General features: G+C 45.9%; 1 protein-coding gene across 1 annotated transcript in view; it reads left to right on the top strand.

The window, feature by feature from the left end:
* The window catches only part of LOC139551048 (uncharacterized), a 71,556-nt gene that overhangs the window by 49,068 nt on the left and 9,310 nt on the right, over window positions 1-13,178 (top strand). Inside the window, exons 43-56 of the mRNA XM_071362399.1 lie at window positions 280-630; window positions 2,520-2,870; window positions 3,603-3,968; window positions 4,256-4,387; window positions 4,541-4,693; window positions 5,320-5,436; window positions 5,696-5,869; window positions 6,050-6,254; window positions 6,466-6,620; window positions 6,782-6,894; window positions 6,986-7,067; window positions 11,811-11,948; window positions 12,419-12,581; window positions 12,817-12,932. Coding sequence (XP_071218500.1) covers window positions 280-630; window positions 2,520-2,870; window positions 3,603-3,968; window positions 4,256-4,387; window positions 4,541-4,693; window positions 5,320-5,436; window positions 5,696-5,869; window positions 6,050-6,254; window positions 6,466-6,620; window positions 6,782-6,894; window positions 6,986-7,067; window positions 11,811-11,948; window positions 12,419-12,581; window positions 12,817-12,932 — 2,616 coding nt within the window. The remainder of the gene's footprint in view (window positions 1-279; window positions 631-2,519; window positions 2,871-3,602; window positions 3,969-4,255; window positions 4,388-4,540; window positions 4,694-5,319; window positions 5,437-5,695; window positions 5,870-6,049; window positions 6,255-6,465; window positions 6,621-6,781; window positions 6,895-6,985; window positions 7,068-11,810; window positions 11,949-12,418; window positions 12,582-12,816; window positions 12,933-13,178) is intronic.

Here is a 13,178-nt window from a genome sequence, read left to right as displayed (position 1 = left end):
TATATGCATAGTCACTTTAACCATATCTACATGTACATACTACCTCAATCAGCCCGATTAAATGTTACTTGTATGTAGCCTCGCTACGGTTATTTTTCACTGTCTTTTTACTGTTGTTTTTATTTCTTTACTTACCTATTGTTCACCAAATACCTTTTTTGCACTGTCGGTTAGAGCCTGTAAGCATTTCACTGTGGTATTCGGCGCACGTGACAAATAAACTTTCATTTGATTTGATATATTGGTTGTTGTTGCTGACTTTTGGTTTCTCCTCCACAGACTCTCCTCCCTCCGTACTTCTCAGTGAACGGCTCCTTGATCCGCTCCGGCTGCACCACGCGTCTGGACACACACCTCCACACCGGGGGAGAGGAGAGGGGGGCCGCCAGCCTGGCCTTATCCTCCTGCCTCCCCCAGCTCAGCCTCAGGAGCTCCATCCGTCACTCCCTGGCGGGGCTCCATGCCCTGGGTCTCCCCCCTCGCAGTGCCCTGGTCCTGGGTATCTCGACTGGTGAACGCCCTGGGGTAGGGGTGGAGCTGGAGCTGGGGCAGTGCCGGATCAGGGCTGATTCTGAGGAGAATAAGGCTAACTGGGTCGTCAATGTGACCCACTACTGCCCAGAACTACAGGTAAAGAACACACTGGCCAGGAGAGCACAAACAAATCTGTTTCCGCTTACCGATCAGTGGAATCTGATGTGTTAGTGCTGGGCTAAGTTCCATTGTGTGCCTGCATGTTTCTGCCTTGGCCAGCTTTTGGGGAAATGGGAAACCTAGTCAGTTGCACAACGGAATGCATTCATCCAAAATGTGTCTTTCCGCATTTAACCCAACCCCTCTGAATCAGAGAGGTGCGGGGGGCTGCCTTAATCAACATCATCAGCACACGCCAGGAGCAGTTGATATTGGGGGTTAACTACATTGCTCAAGGACAGAACAGCAGATTCCTTCCACTTTGCCGGCTCTGGTATTTGAACCAGCAACCATTCGTTTACTGGCTCAACGTTCTTAACCACTAGGCTACCTACCGCAGAGTTGGGTTCTATTCCATTTGATTTCCAGTCAATTCAGAAAGTAAACCAAATTCCAATTCCACATTTTCCCAATTGGAAAGCATTGAAGAGAAATGGAATAGGAGTTTCAGTGCACTTCTGGAATTGACTGGAATTTCAATGGAATTGACCCCAACCCTGCTGCATCAACAAAGTCTTTCTCTCTGTCTACCACAAATGTTACGGTTATAACATTTACATTTACATTTAAGTCATTTAGCAGACGCTCTTATCCAGAGCGACTTACAAGTTGGTAACGATGCACTACAATAACATTGACTAAGCTATTAATCACCACTATGGTACAGCCTGATATCTGAGTTATGACCACTTTGATTGTGCTAGCTGGAACCCCAGCTAAGAGATGGTTTTGATGATAATAGGGGGGCGCCTATATATTATCAACACACCCGTCTCCTTTGAAGAACTTCAGAAGGAGTCTTCATCAAAGGCAAACCTCGGGGCTGATTTTTAACTGGGTGTCGCTGTGATAGAACACCAAGGGTGCACCCCAAATGGCACCCTAACAGGGTCAAAAGTTGCGCACTATATAGGGAATACTGGTTAACAATAGTATCCTGAATAGGTTGTCATTTGGGACGTAGCCCATAGGATGGTTTGCGAGACCATATGTGTTCTGTCTAGATCAGTGCCCCGTGGTGTTTGTACTAGCAGCGGGAGCTCCTTGTCTCTAATTGTGAGCTGTGTGTGTGTGTGTGTGTGTGTGTGTGTGTGTGTGTGTGTGTGTGTGTGTGTGTGTGTGTGTGATTGACAGAGCTTTGTGGATGCAGCTGGACAGAGGGCTTCGCTTTGTTTAACGTCGAGGGATGGGGAGAGGGGGAGAGAACAGAGGGAGAGAGAAAGGGGGAGTGAGAGTGAAGGGAGAGGGGAAGTGAGAGTGAAGGGAGAGGGGGAGTGAGAGTAAAGGGAGAGGGGAAGTGAGAGTGAAGATAGAGGGGGAGTGAGAGTGAAGGGGGAGTGAGAGTGAAGGGGAAGTGAGATTGAAGAGCAAGGCGGAGTGAAAGTGAAGGGAGAGTGGAAGTGAGAGTGAAGGTAGAGGGGAAGTGAGAGTGAAGTTAGAGGGGGAGTGAAAGTGAAGTTAGAGGGGAAGTGAGAGTGAAGGGAGAGGGGGAGTGAGAGAAGGGAGAGGGGGAGTGAGAGTGAAGGGAGAGGGGAAGTGAGAGTGAAGGGAGAGGGGTTGCCTTGAGTTGACAGTATGGATAGAGGAAAGGCTTTGTGTTGTTAGAATAATTGAAAACTGCAGTTTTTTTGGGGGGGAAGTGGCAATTCATGATAGTGCTTTATAGTGTTGGGATGTGTGGTTAGAGATAGGGTTTGTGTGTATGTACTTTGAGGGACTGCACATGTGTGTTTTACAGCGTGTGTGTATGTGCGCGCGCGTGCACATGCTTGTGTGTCTACATGCACATGAGCAACGCATGCCCATGTATGTACATTTCTCCACAGAGCACAGGACTCCCTGCATCCCTGGCCTTCCAGGGCCTCCTCTCATTGGTCCCTTGCCAGTTGGCTGTTCACTGTACTCTAAAGATGGACAACCGTGATCTTACTCTGGAGCTGGGCCAGTCCTGTAGTCCGGCAGCACACCTCTCTGGCTCCCTGACACACTCCTTCCCTGGGCTCCGGACCAGGGGCCTCCCCCTGAAGACCAGCATAGAGGCTTGGGCCCCTGAGGGCCCCGGACAGACTGGGGCCCTGTTGATTAAAGCTGGCTCGTGTCATATCAGAGCTAATGGAGACATGGGGTCTAATGGACGGACACAGTGGGCTACAGAGTCAGATTGTCCGTTGCTACAGGTAGGCTATCCTCTTTTTTTTTTTTATATTGAAATGCAACACGTTATACAGAGATTATCCTCATCGCATGCCTATGACTTCAACAGTGAAACCGAGAGACTGAAAAACAGCTTCTATCTCAAGGCCATCAGACTGCTAAACGGCAGTCACTAACTCAGAGAGGCTGAGGATGCTGCCTACATAGGGACTATCGCTGGCCACTTTAATATATGGATCTCTAGTCACTTTAAACAATGCCACTTTAAGAATGTTAACATATCTTACATTACTCAAAGCATATGTATACACTGTACCTTATACCATCTATTGCACCTTGCTTATATATATATTTATATATTTATATGTACATATTCTTATTCCATCTCTTTAGATTTGTGTGTATTAGGTAGTTGTTGGGGAATTGTTAGATTACTTGTTAGATATTACTGCACTGTTGGAACTAGAAGCACAAGCATTTCGCTACACACGCGCTAGCATCTGCCAACCATATGTATGTGACCAATAAAATTGGATTTGATTTAATGTGGAAAGTTTGTAGTCTTCATATCCAACTTACTGTATGTAGCCTAATCTAGTTAGCCTGGTTCCATATCTGTTTGTGCTCCATAGCCAACGCCTACAAACAGATCTGGGACAGCAAGTAAGTCACTCTCTTACTGAATATCCATGCCCGAAGAAAGCCATGCCGTTAAATCACAAAATCACACTCCCATCCACCTTTTATTTCCCCAGGGTCTTGACCTCCCCTCCCAGGTCCAACTGAATGGCTCTGTGGGAACAGATGACCACAACATCTGGGTGGCCATTTTGGATGCCAGTGTGGAGGGGCAACAGAGGGGTTCCCTGAGGCTGACCGCAGGGGCCAGGTCTGGGCTGAGGCTAGAGGGACACCTCAGTCACAACCTCACGGCCCTTGAGGGGATACCGGGCCAGAGTAGGATAGTGGTGACCGGTAGTGGTAGGGCAGACTCACAGGGCTACGATACAGAGGTGGAGCTACAGCTGGGGGAATGTGCTGTGAGAGGCTCAGCGACGGTGATGACAAGGGACAACCTGAAGGGGGCAGTGGTGTACCACAACAACTGCACTGCACTACAGGTACCGGCACATTTTGATTAAAGTATTCTATTCTATTCTACTACCAACAGCTTTGACACTGTCTCGCACTGGGTACTGAGTTCCCCTAAGCACAGATTTAGGATCAGTTTCCCGTCCCTATGTCATAACCTGAACTATTTGGGTGAAAAGTGCGAAACTGAACTTAGATCAGCTCTTAGGTGCAACTTAATCATACACTGCTATGTTAATAACTACTAACTCTTCATCCATTTTCAACCAATGTTTGATTTTCCAGTCTATAATGTTGTATACCAAATATTTTATAGGAATGGGGTAGTCCAGTTAAGATGAAAGTTTCTTGGTCCTTGGGCATCACCCAGACACTCCTAGACACCCATGTCTCCATGGCGATGGATGAAAAGAAACTACAGGCTTTGATGGCACTGAAAACAACAAAGGTAGGCTACTGTTTTTTCCATACATTTCATAATTACAAACATTTCAGTGTTTCGAACGGCCTCTTCCGAACAATGCATGTTCATTGACTGATAAACATAGAGATGAATGAATACATTTCAAGTACTGTGTCTACTTCTGTTTGTGTCTGCCAGGGTTGGCAGGAAGCATCAGCCCATCTCAACCACTCTGTGCCCCTGCTAGAAAGGGTGGGTCTCCCCGCCAATTCTGCCATGGCGACGCGCTCAGAGAGCCATGGCAACGGCTCTTACCACTGGCTCCTCTACTGCATCGTGGGTAGCCAACAGGTAACCTGATTAACAGCAGCTGTTTAGAGAGGAAACCACATAATTAAATATAACACTTATTTAGGGCCCTGTGTTTTGCGCAATCATGTGACATATCAATATTTTATCCTGCATTTTAAGCCTTATCCAAAAATGAGAATTTCACACCAAAAAATATAGCAATTGTCTGAGGATGGTACTGGACCAAAAGAAAAGGGAACAGTTGGATGAAAAAGCTTGAATTAAAGGTTAAAATCCAGGCATGGCACATAATTGCGCAAAACACAGGGCCCTAAGTATGATATTGTATCTCTACGGAGAAAACTGCCCTGTTGTATACTAGGGGGTGGGCGGGTTGCATCCCAATAGTCTAAAGTCGCTTCCTTTCCTAGACTCCTCTCCTTCATCTGCACTGGTCTGTAAACGCATTGCATCTTTTTTTATACCACAGCGTACATCAGGGAAAGAATGCAAAGAAGCAATTGTACACTATTGAGATGTACCCTAAGATGTGTCCTTCTTTGTAGTCATAATGAATGTAGTAGTGAATGCAATATAATGATTATACCACCATATTCATTTTAGCCAATTTCACGTGTCTTTGGTATGTGTATATGTCCGTCTTTATGGTAAACACTTATTTTTAGTTCATTGAGGAGATGACCGTAGAGAGGTGTCAAGGGATGGTGAGGGTGAAGAGCATTGTCAATCACACGATGGAACTTCTGAAGACCTGGGGACTGCCAGAGAACAACAGTATCCAGGTTAGAGACGTCAGACTGACGATCCAAGCCAAACCAACCTGAGCCGAGCTGTACTGGGTTGACCATAGTTGCTGGAACCAGGCTGGAAAGGACAATGTGAAAAAAACAATATCCAAGCCAACACAGTACGGTTCAGGTTGGCATGATAATGTGAAAAGCGGGTTTAGAGGTTTAGATTCCTTGGCTTATATATCGATCTGTTTTTCTACTGTATCTTATTAGATAAGTATTCAGTATGATGCCTTTGCTCTGCCTCCAGCTAGAGCTTGGTTCTGGGCAGGTGAGGAACCTGACCATTCAGTCCCAATTTGGAGCTCAGCTAGCAGGACTGGGGCTTCAGCTGAAGGACAGTCCATTGGCTACTGAACTGAGAGGCAACCTGTGGCACAGTTGGCTTTGGCTTCAAGAGAGAGGTTTTCCACAGACGATGGAGGTAAAGAGTTATGCCCAGTCTGAATATCTTTGGCAATATCTTCAGTGAATTGAGTGTGTTTGGGTGTGTGGGTGTTCCTGCAGTACATTTCAATTCTCTTCGAACCCGCTTTCTCTTGCTCCCCACCCCACCGCCTTTCCTCCCCTTCCCTCTGTCCTTTTCCTCTCCTCCCTCTCCCAGGCCATATGCTCCACACGCAGGGTGCTGTCTCAGCTGAGGTCCAGGGCTCACCTCTCTGTGGATGGTCATAGGCTGCTGGGCTCTGGCCTGAACATCAGTGTAGCCGATGGACATCTAGCCATGCTGCTCTCTCTGACCCCTCCCTCATCACCGCGTACAGACTTGCCATATAGTCTGGACACAGCCCTGACCGCCCAATTCACAGGTTAGCACACTAACCCAGCTAACGTCACGGAATGACAGAAAGTGGACCTATTTGTAACGTTCGCTATTGGTCAAACATGTCCTATGTAACGTTCTGTCTTAACCAATCTGTGACATGTCTGGAATCTCCTTGAAGTTCAGTATGTACACAGTTATGCATTTTCTCCACTAGCCTACTTCTCCTTAGTGCCCTAATTCATTCCCCTCCATAGGGCCCATGAGGAGTGTGTCAGTGGACCTGCACTGTAAGGGGAGACGGGTGCGTGTTGTTGGGGATGTGAGGGGCTGGAGAACCTATGGAGGGTCCATGGAGGCCAGAGCCACAATAGAACACAGCTTACAGGGTCAGACCAGCCCTATTCTACAGGTAGGCTGGCTGACACACACACACACACACACACACACACACACACACACACACACACACACACACACACACACACACACACACACACACACACACACACACAATGCTTCGCTAACAGACGTACTGGTAAGGTAGACTGACACGTGTGTGTCTGTGTGTAGGTGGAGGCCTGGGGAAGACTGACTGACTCTCAGCTCAGGTGCTCTGTAGCTGTGAACCCTGAGCTCAGCTCCTCTGTGGCTCTCATCATTCAGGGACATCATCTACCAGACAGGTATGATGACACACACACACACACACACACACACACACACACACAAACACAAAGCAACATGCGCTTGGTTGATGTTTGTGCTCGTGTCTAGTAAGGAGCTGATGGTGAAGGTGGTCCAGAATATCCCACAGTTGCTGCTCTATCTGCCCACTCAACTCAACGCCAGATCTCAGGTGTGTGGTACAGTGTGTGTGTGTGTGTGTGTGTGTTCGTTAATTCTCACACCTACTGCTGCCATTTTCACCGCCGTCATGCTAGCTAGAGAGAGATTGCGTTCAGACAGTTTTGTAGTGCAACTCCAGCTAAAATCGAAACATTTCTGTAAGGCATAAGCTCAGAAATACGGGTTTGATCAAAGAGGAAACTGTAAAAGAGTTGGTTGTTTCGGAGTGTGTCTCGACTCCCCGCTGCACATTGCAGATGGTTGACATTTGTTTGCAAGGATGAGACCTCTTCATCAGAAACCATGTCATGTTGATTTCACCAGAGACCGCTTTAATGATTTAAATAGAGGTGAAGGGTCCTCAGCAGAAATCCTTTACTCAAGGAAGACTCTTGTCCATTGAGATATCCTGCTGGCGCATCAGGAAATGGAATGGTAAGATTTTGCCATTTTTATCATTGTTAAGAACATCTGATAAATGACTAAAATGTCAATGTAAAATTATTAATAGTATTTGGCAATAATCATCATTGAGTGTTGTTGATGGTAGGATGCTGTTGTAGACCTAATCTTCTTCTTTTGTTCTTAGATGAAAAGCACAGATGTTGGATGCTACACTTGAAGTCCCAGAAACGACTGTTTGCCTATGACCTGACCCCCTTGTACGATCCATTTGTATGATCATCTGGACAGAGCAATTTGTATAGAGGTCCAGTTCAAATGCTTATCCTAAGCAGTCCAACCATTTGTTTAGCAGTTGCTCAAATGACACCTGTTGGCAGGCTATTTTTACTGGATGTGCTGTTTTTCTATACCTGTGTGAGTGCCAACTCTGAATCAATGGCCTTTGACCCCAGCCCAGGCATCAGCAAGGAGATGGATGCTCTTACAACATAGCAAGACTGGAATGATTCCACATACTGGTTGTACTAGGCAGTCTACTTTATTCATTAAAACATGGTGTCATAATTATATTTGTAGGACAAAACTGTGATTCGATGTATACAAACACAGAAATACGGGTTGACATAATCTATATACAGCAGAACAACGTTAAAAATGTACAGTTTTCACATGTATTTCTTTGCTCTTTCAAGCCTGCTTTGACAAATGTCTGCCGGCGAGCCACAGCTACACCAGGCTGGACAAGTGTTGCAGACAGCTTGTTAGTACCCACATTAGGGTGAAGCTAGCATAGCTAGGAGAGTACCGCTTGTATAGTCAAACCCCCTGTTAGCAGCGCGATTCATGTTGAATACACCGATGCTTCAGGCTGTAAAATCAGTCATGGGAAACTGCGTACATGGAGTGTAGAAGTTGGCGTGGCGAAAGAAGTGGGAGGATCAACACAAGTGTGTGTATGAAAAGCGAATCGGGCACATTTGTTGCCACTGAAGACCGTTTTGCGTGACTGACTGGGCTGCACGACAAGTCGATAAACCGGTGTGAGTGACTAGTGCCGACCTGAGCTCCTTCCCACTGGGCATCTGTATCACGGTGTCGCTGGCAGTAACATGATCTAACATGGCAACCAGAGCACTGCTGTTCTATGGAGGTGCCTGCCGACCTGAGGTGTTTCCCACTGGGCAGCTTTATCACGGTGTCGCCGTTGGTAGATAAAATGTATTCCCCCCACCCATTATTTTATTTCAAGTAGAATAGCAGCCTACACAAGAAATAAATAACATTGATAACCATCTAGATGTCACCTTGATACAGTCTACTCAATGGGGAGGGCATGAACAGAAACAACACCGAGACACAGTGTCCTTCGCTCTCGCTTGCCAAGGACTGTTGTTCCGCAACGGGGTGGAAATTAGCTACCTAGTGTATCCAATATCAGGGTGAGTCACAGTAAGCACACGCATACAAGCATCAGTACTTTCAATACAAATAAATAATAGTCTGTTTAATTATGTGAAAATGTACAATTATTTGTAACAGTGAAATACGACTGACTCATCATATGGCTTGAAAACAGAAGTCCAAACTAACTGTCGTGGTACCGTAGTTGCATAGCAAGAAACAAAAAACAAACCACTCAATCAAAACTGTCTAACCAATAACGGAGCGCTGATGTTAGACCCATCGCTGTTGATCAACCCACTTCTTTCGTCACGCCCACTTTGAGACACACTCCAAGTATGCACACCCATACTTGTCATTTCATAAAGTAGGTTCAACTGTTGACTTATTTATACTCGTGTGTGTGTGTCCTAGTGTCATTTAGTGATCATTTATAGGGTGTCATGCACCCATTATTTTAGAGGGGGCATGAAGTACTTGAGAATGGAGGGTGGGTGTCCAGAGGGGGCTGGCTGGATCATTTTTCAAACAGCTGAAACAGCTTTTTCCTGCAATCTAGAGTCATAATCATTGTGCCTAATTTTATGTAAAAAATATGTCTATTATTATTATTATCTAAGCATACCTCTTGACATGTTTATTTGTCATTTTAAATAACGATGCACATTGATTCTTTAAGAACTTTTATGCCTTTTATGCGTTTAGTACAACTGCCACAATGGTATATAGTATCATAACCCGAGAATTAGAGCAATTTTTGTATTTTCTAAAGTCTAGTAACCTTGCTAGCAGGCATGCCAGCTGAGATAGTTAGACAAGCTACTCTAAATAAAGCAACGCCAGATCAGACTCATTAGCTGAGATTGCACCAATTAGATGCTAGAAGCAATCACACCTACCATATTTGGCGGTTCATTTAACCCGGTTCTGCTCACACATCCTGCTGCCGCTGCTAGTATGCGGTTTGCTTCTTTTGCTCCCACTACCAACCCAGCCTTCACCTTTTAGGTTCTGTTTTCCTGCTGGGGGATTGGTATAGCTTACCGCACTCACTGCTTGTAGGTCATTTTATATATTGAAGCTTTGCTTGGGCCGTAAGCTACCCTGAAGGAGCAGAGCCTATATTGCCAAGACTTGCATGATTCATTCTTTAATAAATGGTTCAACATATTTCTACGTGGTGGCTCCTTTCTGAACGTGGCTTGGTAGTTAGTTATGAGGTTGCGATATCGGGCTAGCTAAAGCCAAGTTCATAAAATCGCTAGGTGGCTAGTATTACAGAGAAACGACCAAACGTTTTCATTTGATTTATCCATCAAGAAGGAATCAATAGGCTACACAGCTCGATCAAAACAATTTACAAACATACTGTACCTCCTGCGAGTCCTGCCCATCACCAGCAGATACAATTGAATCAAGTGCTGTGTGTGTCACTCGATACTTACTCTCTGATATTGTCTGCATGCACTAGAGTATCTAGCTACCTGCTTAGCAAACACTATATATACAAAAGTTTGTGGACACCCCTTCAAATTAGTGGATTCGGCTATTTCAGCCGTTGCTGACATAAAATTGAGCACACAGCCATGCAATCTCCATAGACAAACATGAACAGTAGAATGGCCTTACTGAAGAGCTTAGTGACTTTCAACGTGGCAGCCTCACAGGATGCCACCTTTCCAACAAGTCAGTTGATTCATATTTCTGCCCTGCTAGAGCTGCCCCGGTCAACTGTAAGTGCTGTTATTGTGAAGTGGAAATGTCTAGGAGCAACAATGGCTCAGCCACGAAGTGGTAGGCCGCACAAGCTCACAGAACGTGGACCGCTGAGTGCTGAGTGCGTAGCGTGTAAACATCGTCTGTCCTCGCTTGCAACACTCCCAAACCGAGATCCAAACTGCCTCTGGAAACAATGTCAGTACAAGAACTGTTCATCGGGAGCTTAATGAAATGCGTTCTCTGGAGTAATGAATCACGCTTCACCATCTGGCAGTCTGACAGACAAATCTGGGTTTGGCTGATGCCAGGAGAACGCTACCTGCCCCAATGCATAGTGCCAACTGTAGAGTTTGGTGGAGGAGAAATAATGGTCTGGGTCTGTTTTTCATGGTTCGGGCTAGGCCCCTTCCAGTGAAGGGAAATCTTAACGCTACAGCATACAATGACATTCTAGGTGATTCTGTGCTTCCAACTTTGTAGCAACAGTTTGGGGAAGGCCCTTTCCTGTTTCAGTATAAAAATGCCTCTGTGCATAAAGTGAAGTCCATACAGAAATGGTTTGTCGAGATCAGTGTGGAAGAACTTGACTGGCCTGCACAGAACCCTGACCTCAACCTCATCGAACACCTTTGGTATGAATTGGAACGCCGACTGTGACCAAGGCCTAATTGCAAATCAGTACCCGACCTCACTAATGCTCTTGTTGCTGAATGGAAGCAAGTCCCCGCAGCAATGTTCCAACATCTAGTGGAAAGCCTTCTCAGAAGAGTGTAGGCTGTTATAGCATCAAAGGGGGGACCAACTCCATATTAATACCCATGATTTTGGAATGAGATGTACGACAAGCAGGTGTCCACATACTCTTGGTAATGTCGTGTATCTTTGCTCCTCAGTGCATTTTGGAAGGAACCTCTTACTAGGGGGAATAGGGTGGGGGGTTTAGGGTAGAAAAGTCCCAAGGAATCTGGATAGCACTGTCCTTAAACACTTGGGATGCTGCAAATGTTTAGTAACGATATGATACAGCCCACTGGCTGGTTCGTGGGTGGGTTGGTCTAGGAGGAGGGGTGTGTGTGTGTGGCAACGCACAGCCTTTGGTGCGCAGCACGTTGGCCGTTCCTGCTGGAACTTGTAGCATAGCGTGTCGCTGGCGGCATGGAAGGCCCGCGAGCCTTGTGTTTGACAAATGTGGCTTAGTCTAACAGAGTTCCCCTGTTTCTGTGTTCAGTTGAACCAGTCAGGCTCCAGTGTCAGGGGGATGGTGGAGCTGCAGTCGGGCAAGAGGAAGCTGTGGGCTCTGGGGGAGCTGGCTGTCACTGAGGGCGGCTACCGTCAAGCCCTGGAGCTCAACCACACCTACCCACAGGTAGGCACTCATTCACTGTACTAGCGGTCTCCTAGTTATGAGTTCACTCACTAAACACATTGGCCAAGTCCAAAAACAAACCTATTCAGTATTTTTAGGTGCTATATAGGTGTAAGCTTTATTAAGTCTGTTGGAAGACCAGGATCCTTCAGATATCTAGTTCCTTCAGATCCGCAAACAATGTAATTACACAGTGAAATATTTCAAAATGATCTGCAAATGCTAAAATTATGCATTCTGAATAACCGTTCCTACCGTGCCACCATCACAGCTGTCATACTAATACTTTGCAATGTACTTATTACCAGGGTCGAGGTGAGTTTTTATTTCAATTCAGTCAATTCAGGAGGTTAAACTGAAATTCAAATTTACCTCAGTGTAATTGGAACATTAGACGAAATTGGAATCGGAATTTCAGTTGAATTCCTCAATTGAAATGTGTTTGACCATGCGATTGGTTGTGTTGTTAGCTGAAGCCCCTGCCCAGGAACATTGCAGTGAGGATGTCGTACGAGGCAAGGAACTGGAGCCACCAGCTGCAGCATTGGGCCGTGTGGGGCGGTCAGGAGTTCAACATGGCAGGCCTCTACTCTGCCCCTCCAGGACTGCAGCTGGGAGACCGCACACTCAAGGGTACTATACACTATGGGCCAGTTTCCCAGACATGTATAACCAGCTTATAATGTCTTATAATCATGTTATAATAGTACTTGACTAAATACCAGCCATTTTGAATCTGTCGGAATGTACCTATAAATAATAACATCATAAGACATAAGACATCATCTAGGCTCTTATATACTTATAAGAACTTAGAAAACATTATACCTGCGCTCTTTACCTATGTGACATGTTTCCTTGTCCTCAGTTCAGATTGCGTCTGTGCGTCACGGGTGCAGTCTGGATGTGGCGTTAGAGCGTTCCCTCCATGGTAGACTGGACAGTGTTGTGCTGGGCTGGAACAGACATGGAAGACGGGAGGAGGTGAGACACTACTGAGCTATGAGCTGAGAGTCAACGACGTATTGGATCATTGGAATGAATCGATGTGTGAATGAATGAATAAATGACTGGACGAATGAGTGAATGAATGAATGAATGAGTGTACTGTTTGATCCCCAGTAGGGTTTTTCAGGCTGCAGGAGAATCCTCCAACTGCGATTCTTGAAATAACAGGGCATTTCTGGAAAGCTTTGGGAATTTTGCAACCTTAATCCCCAGAGAGGATGC

This window comes from Salvelinus alpinus, chromosome 23 (assembly GCF_045679555.1).
Source record: "Salvelinus alpinus chromosome 23, SLU_Salpinus.1, whole genome shotgun sequence".
NCBI classification, from domain to species: domain Eukaryota; kingdom Metazoa; phylum Chordata; class Actinopteri; order Salmoniformes; family Salmonidae; genus Salvelinus; species Salvelinus alpinus.
The sequence above is the reverse complement of the archived record's forward strand: the minus strand, read 5'-3'. Positions and strand labels throughout refer to the sequence as shown.